The sequence below is a fragment of the Lates calcarifer genome, linkage group LG15 (genome assembly GCF_001640805.2).
Source record: "Lates calcarifer isolate ASB-BC8 linkage group LG15, TLL_Latcal_v3, whole genome shotgun sequence".
Lineage (NCBI taxonomy): Eukaryota > Metazoa > Chordata > Actinopteri > Centropomidae > Lates > Lates calcarifer.
In genome coordinates, this window is record NC_066847.1 from 24,044,796 (window position 1) to 24,057,270 (window position 12,475).

General features: G+C 38.7%; 1 protein-coding gene across 1 annotated transcript; it reads right to left on the bottom strand.

The window, feature by feature from the left end:
- Window positions 1-1,469: 1,469 nt before the first annotated feature.
- LOC108889552 (syndecan-2) lies at window positions 1,470-11,880 on the bottom strand. Its single transcript, XM_018686074.2, has 5 exons — window positions 11,601-11,880; window positions 6,452-6,584; window positions 5,502-5,707; window positions 4,765-5,020; window positions 1,470-4,662 (listed from the first exon to the last, which is right to left on the bottom strand). The coding sequence occupies exons 1-5, from the start codon at window positions 11,658-11,660 to the stop codon at window positions 4,499-4,501; spliced, it is 819 nt and encodes a 272-aa protein (XP_018541590.1). The 5' UTR covers window positions 11,661-11,880; the 3' UTR covers window positions 1,470-4,498.
- Between the last annotated feature and the right edge of the window lie 595 nt (window positions 11,881-12,475).

The window sequence follows — 12,475 nt, forward strand, 5'->3', positions numbered from 1 at the left end:
ATACACTTCTAAAGATTGTTTTCATAACCAACACACACAGAGACACACATTATGCCCATCCAGTTCAAAGAAAATTATGACAGACTCCATGGTATCTAATGATTTGGGTTTATGCCTCATATTCAGTTTTAATCATACTAGTACTATTCAGCATAAGTTTAAGAGTTCTTGGACAATGTGAATGCATAGAAAGAAAGGAGGAGGTTTGTTATGAATAGAGAGCTATCAGGCCGCTGCACAGCCATTTTCAAGGAAACAATACAGCTGGATGTGTGAGCTGTATTGTTCTCACTTTGACAGTTAAATTGTATAAATTAACTCCCTGTCAATGCTATCTGCCTTTTTTCTCACATTATACAGAAACCAAATTATGAAGTGCTTGATATATATAATGTGTCTTCTTCTTACATTTCCATATTTTCTTGTAGTTTCAGTTACCAAAATTATGTCCAGTGTTTGGGTTGTATTGTATCCACACTGCAAAAAAACAAAAACAAAGTAAGTCTCTGCCCACATCCCAATCTGTGGTTTTCACCCCCTGTTCTTCTCCACCACTAATCTTCTGCAGTCATTGGCATTCACTGTAAATGACCCACCCTGTGAGAAGGGTAAGATTCATGTATGCTTAGTTTTCTTCTTCTTCTCCATTTGCTTTTTGTATAATGATATAACACCCTCTGTGTCTTATCTGTTTTTCACCAGTGCTTCCTTTCACAGTTTCCCCTGCCATTTGTGTTTTCTTCTCTGCATCACTGGGTTTTGGAAAACATCTAACCATTTGGCTCCATTCACATGTTGCTGGCTTGGTTTGACACAGTGGTTTGAAATCTTTTTTCTTTTTTTTTTTCTGGCACCTACATTTGTAAAAGGATATTTCTTGAGGTCAGTAGGAAATGTTTTTCTACGCTACTGTGCAAACAAGTGGAACAAAACTTACATCTGAGTGCTTTTACCTGCAGCTGACCTTTTTGCGTAGGGACATTTAACACAGCATGTTGTAACCAATAGTTCATTACAAACTGTGTATCCAGTCTGAGCTTTCATCTGTTGACACCATGAATTTCTGTAGAATGATTAAAGGACTCGTTTAAGAATCTGGCTTCTGATACAGTCTTTTGGTTTTGCCTTTTTTTCACAGTGAATACACAACACCGCAAACAAAACACAAGTTTATAATAGAGAGGTTCCAAAGTACTGTGTGGATACATGAAATTATTGCTTGAATGGCAGATGAACACACAGATTTTGTCAATGTGTATACAGATACAGGAGAAAGGGGAAATGAAAGGAAAACAGGTCAACAGAAGGGCAGAAAGTAAGAGGGATGGAAAGACCACTGAACATTAGCACACAAGCTGTTGAGTGAATACATCTGTCTTGTTGTGCTGTGTGTGTAAAAGAGCAAAGAAGGAATGTATGATCTTATATTCAGACCAATGCCCCAAGCCAAAAGAATGACAAACAGCCAGTTTCAGCATTGCATTAAAGCCACATCTTTAATTCAGTAGTGAACCTCATAAGATACACCATTTCAGCAACACAGTTCTCTGTAGGCCGCCTCTCGCACGTACACCTTATTGGTAAGTTGGTTTTTGGTTGGTCCTCACCATTGTGTTGGTGATTATTTGTTAACTCAAGGCTTCCATCAATTCATATTCAACTTTTATCAAAATGAAAATTAAAGCTGCAAACTATTTACAAGGAACTTATTATTCTACTTTGATCAATTATTAAAGCCATTCATATGAAAAAAATGCATTTTTAAAAAGCTAGATAATTGATAATGACATTGAAAATGAATTGAAATGAAGCTTGTCAAATACTCTAAAAACATAAATATTAAAAAACAAAAACTGAGCAGTAGGCACAAAGATGCTTCGACCATGAGTAAATACTGCACAATCCCAATTTATCACTGACATATTAACCTGGACTATTGTCTAAGCAAGTATAAATTAATACATATAAATTATAGTATCATCAACATACTGTATAAACTTACAGAGATCCTAGTAGACAAAGGTTATTGTGTGTCATCACCTGTTTGAGTGCCGACCCGTTGTCTTAACCCTCTATGGGTACGGTTTATGTCAAACATTTCCATTGTAAGTACAAACAGAAATGTCAGTTTTTTTTCCAGACCACACTGGCACAGTGCAGTCAAGACCAGAACTGTTACAGATGAGGTTCTGTACAGCTCGAAGGTCAAAACATGACACTAATACTGTAAATGAATGTAGACAATGAATTGCGAGGCACTGAGGATTCAAATGCCCAACAAGTATAACGTTATCAACAGTAAGTCACAGTGGGTTAGTGATCAGATCGTCCTGTTTATTCCAGCTATAGTGAATAGGTAGTTTTGCATTCAAATAGTCTAGAACTGTTGTAAAATACTCAGTTATAGCTCTATTATGGCCAAGGCAGTTATATCATGAAAACACTATTATGTAGCCTTGACTAAAGCACAAAAGATAAACGTAGCATCACGCATGAAGGCAATCAAAGTGTTAATCAACACAAAAATTGAACCGATAAGGGCAGTGACCTTTAACGAGGGAAAATGGCCATTACAATCCTATAAGGAAATGCTTATACTGATTCAACAGTTATGCAACATCAAACTCAAAGTCAAAAAACTCAGAGCAACAGAAATAAACAATCTGAAATCAATGTAATTTTGATGACAATGTGTAGATAAATGGCAAGTCTACTCATAGTTTTACCACCACCACCTCTCTGTATGTATCAACCATCATCATATTGATAACCAAAGCAGGATTGAAAAAAATTTTAATTTGACCATTTCATCAAGATTATAAGGCCACAAATAGCACTTCAAGACAACTTTTCACCCATTTCAAAAAGAGGCTGATGTGAACATTTTTCTTCTTTGACACATAATAAGCGGTAGGTAGCTGGATAAAATTCCTGTTGTCACTGCTGTTAAATGTATCCTTACAGAAGCTCTAAAAGTCTCTTAAAAGATTCCACTCTCCTTTGGTTGGTTGGTTGGTTGGTTGAGGTATAGACTGAGAATTAGGAAACGTGTTTAAAACCTGACATGTTTACACTCAGACTAGCATTATAACCATCACAGAGTTGGAAATTCCCTGTGGGTAACACTGCTTATTACAGTTAAGAAGAAACAGAAATCTGCAATTGATTGCAATTTAACTTTCAAACCCTGCTGCATGAATAAACCCTGACTCTATAAACTGTAAGAAACACTAAATGCTGTCACTGTCCCTTTAACTTCAAACCAACCATTACAGCTGTATACAGTTGACAGTAAGACAGGAATGTGCTTTGGCTTTTGTCAGACAACATTGGTCACTTCTACGGTTTGTGAATTATAGTCATTAGCCTTGGCTCTACCTTAGCAGCCCTGTCCCACATGTTTGCTGCACCCAGTCACCACATAAAATAGCCCTGAAAATATTACTAATGTTGGACAGATGCAAGGTTGAGGGACTTTTACCTGTTTAAGGCTATCACTGTATGAATGCTATGAAAAAACTGTAATCTCTTCTTTAAAAAATGGCTTAAAGAAATATAATCTCTAAATATGCACATCAAAAAAGCTACTAAAAATAATTTTCCAAAAGACAAATAAAGCACATTTATATTTGGTCAGTTCTACAAGTGTCAAATATCTACGACAAAACAACAAAAATATGTACCTGCAGAGTAACAAAATCTTTCATACCAATACTGGACAGCATATGAAAAAACATATTCATTCCTTATAATGACCAAAAAAAAAAAAAAAACAACAACACTTAAATTCAGCAAAGTGTACAGAAAGTGAAATGTAACAATGCAAAATGTTAACAAACAAAGCAAATCTGACCACAAATAAAAGGTAAAGGGTATCAACGTTTAAAGGTTTTTGAGGGTTCTTTGTAATATTAATCCCACATGTGGCATCATTTCATTTAAGAGCATTCAAAATGCGTTGAGGTTATTCATACGTTTACTTCCTCATGCCGTTCCGCTGAGCTAGGACCGTTCGGTTCTGCTAAATGGGACATTTGATTTGTCTGTAACGCAGAACCAAATCCAATTCCAGTTCAGCTTGAAGAAGCAATGTGGGTTTAAAGGCACGACGTTATCACTACTTTAAAGTGGATTACTTTCCTAGACTAGAATGTTTTTTTTCTGCTGTGATACTCAAGGGTAGATTGCTTTTGTAAAATTTAGCAAGTGTATTAAATGTCTAACTCCTTCTTTAGTATAGAATGAGGAATGTATTTTAATAGTCTTACTTGTTCTCTTCTTCACAATAACTGAACATTATGTAGGGAAAAAGTTGAAAGGATGGCAGAGGAGGAACATAGGAAAGATAAAAGAAAAAAAAATCTAAGGAGCACTGAGGAAGAGCAGAGGTGCTCGACTTCAAACTTCAACAAGAGGAATCATCTTCAGCTGTTTATAGATCCATTCTCAGCCCTGACTGGCAGGTGACAGATTCCATTTTAAGTCCCTATTGATCAGTTCAGGCGTAAAACTCCTTGGTAGGCGCTTTGTGATAGGCTGTTGAGGAAAGTTTGGTGTCCCCAAGGTCATAGCTACCTTCGTCCTTCTTCTTCATGCGGTAGGCAAGGAGGAGGAGGAGGAAAACCGCGCAGAGGAATCCAACCACTCCACATGCTATCACCGCTGGAGGGGAAAAAAGAGAATATTACATTATATATTTTTTAAACAACATTATGACCTCGACTGACTGAGGTTTTAAAAGGGCTCATGGAAATGTCTCCTTACCTGCCAGAACTTCCGTCCTCTCCCATAAGTTCTCAGAGGTCACCTCCTCAGGAGAGTCCATCTCGTATATTCTGCCTTGATTTCTGGTCAGAATGTCATTGTCCTCCTCCTTCATCAAAATTTCTTCTCCATTATCGCTGGATGTCGTGGTATCCCACCTGTCCAGACTGTTGTCCTCGTCTGTATCTTCAGCAGTGGTGGAGCTGGTGCTGGTACTCTTCGTAAACCAGTCAGCTGTTGGGCCAATACCTGGCACCTGAGATAATGTATGTATTTGTTAAATGCATGATGTGCTACTACTAACTAACTACTACTACTACTACTACTACTACTACTACTACTACTACTACTACTACTACTACTTTACAGTTAAACCATGCGGTGGATGCTGAACATACACCAAGCTCCAAGTTTTATAGTTTTACTGTTACAACTTTCAGAAGTAAGAACTAACTTCATATGAGCTCTTACCATCATAAGTCAAAATTTCTATAATACAGTTGCAGAAACTTTCAGTTAAGCAGATGGCATATTAAAGTCTGCATTTACCATGTCCCAAAAAACATACTGAAAAAGTATTTAAAGTGCACCAAGGTATAGCATTCAAAATATCTGTCTGTTAATATTTGAAATGGTCCACAGTATATAACTGGTGGTTTGTCTTGTGACAAAAGCCACCAAGATTTCTTGACTTTGAGGTAAAGATTTGAATTAAAAGGAAAAGTAATATAATCTACCTCCTGATCTGTGTTGTCTCCACCAGGGAATATGTATGCTGTTGTCTTCACTGTGGTTGTTTGATCTTGGCTGTCCGCTGCTGTGGTTGGTGGGTTGTGAGGAGAGTCTGCTGTTGGCTGTGGCTGAACTGGAACCATTTCTTTGGTTCTGTCTGAGGCCTGAGAGAAGTTGAGGAACCTGAATAACTCCTCTTTATCTGCGAAAGCTGAGACAGAAGAACACTTTAGAGTCGTTTTCTTTTCAACCTAGAACCATTGCACTTATTTGTCTTCGAGTATGTACCTGTGGAGTGACAAGATAATTTTTCTCCGATTATGTTTAAAATGTGCTGCAGGGATGTTAATTAATGAGTTCCCTTACATGCAGCAGGAATGCAACCTGTGGGCTTTATAACTTAGGGGAATTTACCTAACCATATTACACCACTTTTATGCTTTATATTGCAATCGTGTTCTGAATGAATTAAATGTTCCAACACGTTATTCACTGTGGGTGTAAAGGTGAGTCACTCGTAATAAAGGCAGAAAGTATCTGACACCTGTGGACTCCCAATAAAATCTCACCTGGTTAACTTCACATCACCTCCGGACAAACATCTGGCATACAGTGACTGCCTCTGTGTCTGAATTTACAAGCACTTGTGTCTACAATACATATTGCTCATTTGTCTGACATGTGTAACTAAATGGATAGACAGCAGATCAGGAAACACACCATGAGATAAGGAAAACTTTTAGCTGTTTGAAGGAAAGTTGAATGTGTAGACATGTGACTGGAGGTCATAAGCAGAATTATTAAGTTCAATAAGGTACAATTTCAACAAATATGTCCTAGTGATATATAGTTATGATTATAAAAATAAAAATGAAAGTCCACAGGATCAAAATTTACTTTGTGTTAATCTTTATAATTACAAGACAAGTAAAGTTTAAGACAGTAGTCTCCTTACCATAGTCTCCAGATCCCGAGCCTGAGCCGTAATCTTCACCATCTTCATCATCTATGGGGAGGTCACCTGATGATCGGCCCTCTAGGTACAGGTCATCTGCAGTGGAAAATGGCGACTGGGAGGAGACCAAAAGCTGTGAGAAAGACAAATTACAGAGATTTTTATTACTCATATTTGATGCAAGCAGGAGAGAAATACAAACAAAGACTCAAAAAGGAGAGGGAGAGACACTGATACACATAAATCTGCTTCATTCACACTTGCAAAATTCCTTCCTCTAATTGAAAACATGTGAATATCTCTACAGTTCTGGAGTAAGACAATACCTCTCACAACCAATGACCTATGCTGGCCAAATATGCCATGAGTGTTCACTGATGTCTGTGAGTTTAACCAGTGTGTGTATTCCCTCCATACTGTCGCATGTACAGTTGACGGTGGGCTGGTTTCTTGTTCATGTCATGTGTTGTGGCAGTAATTTGTGAAGCTTCACAGAGCCAGACAGCAGACATCTAAGTGTGTGTGAGGAGGAGGAGGAGGGACGAGATAGAGCAGCTTCAAAAGAACAGACAAGTGGACACACACATGGAAAAAACAGTTTTGTATATTCCCACTGACCCAAACACTCAACTAAGGAGTCTGATGAAAACCAAAAGCCCATTTGTCTCTTTGTATAGACCTTCAGACAGAAGGTGATATAACAAACAGCTCGACCAGACTAGAAAAACGCATGAATCAAAGAAAACCACCTGATAATGAGTTTGAAATTACAAAAAAAAAAAGAAAGAAGAATGGCTCAGCAGATGTTGGTAGTAAGACACACACACATAGGCGTGGATGAATATGGCCCATTGAGACCTGAAGTATGTCTGGTATGTATAGTATGCCTCCACTAACACAGGTGCTGAGAGAGGGAGAAAGGAAAAGGAAAGAGAGAGAGACAGGGACAGTACTGGGAGTTTCTTGTAATACAGGTGGACAGAAGATGGGCGAGGAGGTGTAACATTTCCCATTTTGCTGCAATAGATGTTCACACTTGAGGGACATAAAGGTATGAATAAATTCCTAAAGCATGAGTCATACCTATCCTAGCGTTTGATTTGTCAGAACACCTTCACTCATCTGTAGGCAAAAATGTAAACATAAGGCAACAAACAAAACCCAACAAGTCATGCAGATGGTAACTGATATGACTAATCGACTTAAGCATATATCACCAAGCTACAGGTCTACCTATTTTTGGTCTTTTTTGGTCTCATTAAACTAAATCCAGACCCAGGATTTATTTTTTAAAGCTCAACTTCCAACAGCCTGTGCTCTCTGAAGCTTGGCTGAGCTAACGGAGATGTAACAACTGACGACATGAAGAAATATGGAGAGAAAAACACGATGAGATAAACCAGATGTTCACATTGTAGTGAAACAAGCCAAACAGAAAATCATCAACATCAATTTTCAAAGGACAGTGAAGTCTCATAATCCCAAGACTGACTGAAATAGCAGACGGAGGTTCTCACATTCTTGCTATCTTCAGCTAGGAATTACAAAAGCAGATGCTGTGCTTGTCAAAACGAAACACACACACACACACACACACACACACACACACACACAAAACCAGAACTGCTGCAGACATGCAAACATGATGTCCATTCTCATGTCTTTCGTCTCTGTTTTTACCTTACATTTTGAATTTGCATGGAAGACCAAGGAGAGTCTTAAGTTTAAAACCCTCTTAGATCCACTGTCACTCTCACAGCTCATAGCTGGACTTCACTGGTATTGCTTCTCTCGTCTCTAGCCTTGAAAGAAAGCAGTTCATGCTCAGGTGTATACTGACTGAATTGTTCCAGTGAAGGAGGCACAAAATTTACACACTAAAAAGTGAGCAAGACTCCATTTTAAGGCCACAACAACTAGCTGTGCTGTGACCTCAGGTGCGGTTTAATTTGTGGACACACACAGCCTCCACCACGTACTTTAACAACAAAATCAGCCCCATACACTGAAGGGCACAGATATAGGGCTAGGCTGTATGGCTAAAATCATTATCACCATTAACAAGGATATATTCTGATATGAATGAATATGATAATATGGCAGATGTATGGACAATCACACATAAATCAAACTTTATATTTCATATATTTTGTTATGTCCAACCCACAGTCTATGACAGAGAAAAACACCACATTTGAGCAGGAACCAGAAAAAGTTTGGCATTTTTTGCTTGATAAACAACTGACTGATTATCATAAATTATTGCAGACTAATTTGCTAATTTGCTAAGTTTATTAATTAATTGATTAATCAACCTATTACTTCAACCTCACTGTTTTCAAACACATGTACAGACAATGTACCAAACAAAATGAAACACAAAGGCAAAAAAATTAAATCAGCAAACACTTTCTCTGTCCATCCCCCGCCAGAAAGAAACTACGCATCAGGGTTTACTGGAAGACTTGACTGACACATCTGGAAAACATACATGCCGTATGTACATAGTGCGCACACACATACACACAGACCGTATATAACCATCTGGTGCCCCAGTGCTTTGTCACAGTGAAGACAGCTCTCTGGAAACAGCCGTGTCACAGTGGTAAAATACTGCAGACATGCAACAGGGAGAGTGTGCGAGTGCATTGTTACATCTTGTAATCAACAAATCCATTTTTTTTTCTGCCTGCTGGGCAGACAGTAATTAAAGTCAAATATTTCCCCAATGAGCTGGAAGTCAGCGAGAGGGTCAAGAGTGAGGTTGTGTAACAGCCAAAAGCACACAGAGGACCCGTCATCACCATCGAGATAGCAGCAGCAGCAACACACAACACTGTGTTTGAGGGAGGGTATGTTTGACGAAGGCTAAGAGTCATAAAAATGTTTGACCACTTAACATCAAGTTGATCTATTTTGTCTTTTGAAAGCAGGTACACTCTATAAATGCTTCACAACGGAAAAATTATACTTGACAAACAGGGTTCAATAGGATTGTAGAGAGAGACACGGGTGTACAAAAACTTCTATTCCAAAGTGTAACGCAAACAGAAAAGGAAATGACACTATCTACTTTTGTCCGACACATAGAGGATAGGATAATGTCTGAGATATGTATCACATTAATTTGAATCTGCTGACCCCAAACTACAGATACTAGTCCTCACAAATTGGCTAAAGATAAGATTTCCGTCAGATAACTGGCTTAAAATGTCAAAAGCTCCATGGTGGAGCAAAGAGCTGGGTAAGAAAACAAAAACCTTACTGGTATTTCCCACTGGAAAAAACCTAATTAGCTTTTGTTTACAGCTTTTGCTACATACTTGATAACGGTGTGAAAATCTGTAAAAGATATGCTGAGTCTGACTGGCAGACATACCACAAACCAAAATGTTACTGAAAGAGCCAGGAAGCCAGCCAGATGTGTACAGTCCTCTCAGTGTTGTGACTAATATGTTGTGACTAACACTGTGCTACTGATAAACAGAGAGCACATGAAACTTCAGGCTGACCACACAGTTTACTGACTATCCACAGCAAGTGATGCCAATCTACTATTTTGACAGTCATGGATTATCATTTAAGAATTTATTTCTTCCTGTCATATGTCTGTTGAGGTAATGTGTTTCAGAAGCACCACAAAGATCATCAATAATAATGACAACAGGTGTTATGCTCTTCCGCTTACCTTTTCTGGTAGGACGGAAAACGGCGTGTTATCCCACTCAGTTTAATGCGTGCCCAGACTAGCCCAGTGGGACTCAACTGTGAGTCATCCAGAAAATGACACAACTATGAGCTCACAAACTGACAGGGCCTGAAAGCCTGTTTGAACATCCATCTCTCAGATGTGAGCAACATCGCTGACTGACTAATGAGTAATCCTACATCCACCTCAGCTGCGCTCAGAGAGAGAGACAGTTTGAATATGCAATGTAACCCATCACACCCAGCAATTTAGGACTGGAGTCTGTGTATTAGTGGCATGAAGTAAAAGGGGAATCAAAGCATAATGTGGGTCAGAGCAAGGGACACGTTACAAGATGATACAATTTCAGGTTTAGGAGCAAAAAAAAGTTGTTTTTCTTAGTGATCACATTTGTTTATAGGGTATTATATTTAGAGGGGTATTGGGTAGGAAGGAAATCACAGACTATTTATTCCAGCATTAAGCCAATGTGTGCTTTTCTTTTCAGTTCCTGCTACAAAATATCCAGTGGGACAGTGTCAGGTTTCAGCCCCTCTCCCTTTCACAATATACAGACCATAAATCATAAATATCATGCATCTATGGAGAGGTGTCACACTTCCCTGGTTCTCATTTAGGACATTTACAGTCAATAAATCATGCAACCAGGATATTTTCACACTTGTGACAGTGAACAGAGCTCTGCCTTTAGCCTGTCATTTCCAGGTGTTTTCCAGCTTTACAAAAAAGAGAGAGAGAAAGGAGGAGGAGAGAAAGACAGATTTTTTGTTCCTTAGCATTTTCATCCTGGTTAAGCAGTCATTATTTTCTGACTCTGAATTTCATTTTGCAAATAATGACATTTTAAAGCTTGTGTGGGCTAGAAATGCAGGCCAGGTCTGGAGGTTTGGGGTTTAAATGTCAAAGCTGTAAGCTGGAGGCTGAACAGACTTTGGCCCTGTGTGAACTTGACACCAACTGGACGCCTGAACTTGGGCTGAATATCAGCAAACCCCAGATTAGTCAGCCAAATAACATATCTCTTATGTAAATACTGTTGCTTCCTGGAAGATAACATTTGCTTAAGCTTAAAAACAGTCAGGCTTATTTTCATGTTGCTCCGACTTTACATAAAACGTCCAGGTGGACCAGTTAGAGAAAATTTGGTAATAAAATATATACTGAACAAGCTAGGACGGTATACCATTGTATGTAGCGTATTCAAAACAACTGCCCATTGATTTCATGGGGAACCTGCGTGGGAAACAGAGACAGCTGAACAAAATTAAACGTTGAGGAGTTTGCGTCTTTTAAACCCGTGTTAACGGCTAATTGGTGCCTTAACTCTGGATAAAAGACAAGACACAAACTCAACGTTATCGAGTAATAACATTCAGGTTTTTCATTAGCGTCAGTATGTCAAAATTCAGGGCAAACAAATACAAATTAAAAGCCACTTACTTTTTCACTGATAAACCCAGTCGCCAGCCCGACGAGGAACAACAACCACAGATTCCTCATCTTAAACTTCCAAAAAAAGAGACGGCAGTTGTAAGGCAAAAATATAAATAGCGAGGATGAAAAACTAACTTGTATACGCCGAAAGACAAAGTAATGTCGTTCAGCTGATTCCTCGTCACGTTTTCACTGGTGTTTTCTGCTGTCTGGTCAAATCTCGGCACTTTGGTGAAAGGCTCCTGGACGCGCTGGAATCGATGTGCAGTTCCTCTGGAAAAGTTGTTTGGACTGGTTGTGCAGCGTGGCCGGTGACGTTAGCACGACATGACGTTCACCGAGGGAGGCACGTTTCTCAATGGACGCACCACACACACCCACAGACACAGAAAATCACCAATTCACCCTGTTTTTAAACATCTAAAGTCTGTTATCCTAATCTAACAATGAATCAGCTAGATGTTTCTCTCATTTTTTATTTAAATGTTAAATGCTTTACGGCAGTACATTTTTTTTCCTGTGACAGAATGTAACTAAGTACATTTATTCAAGTACATCTTTGAGGTACTTTAGGAATATTTCCACTTTATGCTACTACAACTCACAGCAACGTATTGTACTGTTTATTCCACTATATTCACCTGACCGCTGCAGTTACTAATAACTTTTCAGACTAAAATTTCGCATAAAGACATTCGATACAATACATTGATCTAGATCCCAACCCCTTACAAAAAATCAGTGTCTAGCTGTGGCTCCTTATTACTCAAAGGTCTGAGAGACGTTAGCAGTTTCACCAAAGAGACATCTCCCCTCTAAATTTCTCACATGGTTTAATTTTCAGGCCCTAAGAGGTAAAGCTCTCCAATATGTCACAAAAA

What these genes read in the sequence shown, in the direction of transcription:
- LOC108889552 (XM_018686074.2), bottom strand. Translation starts at nt 11,660, where the DNA reads ATGAGGAATCTGTGGTTGTTGTTCCTCGTCGGGCTGGCGACTGGGTTT. An exon ending in CTCGGGATCTGGAGACTATG is followed by an intron (nt 5,708 to 6,451) that starts GTAAGGAGACTA and finishes CTTCTGTCTCAG; the next exon opens with CTTTCGCAGATAAAGAGGAG. An exon ending in GAGGACGGAAGTTCTGGCAG is followed by an intron (nt 4,663 to 4,764) that starts GTAAGGAGACAT and finishes TTTCCCCTCCAG; the next exon opens with CGGTGATAGCATGTGGAGTG.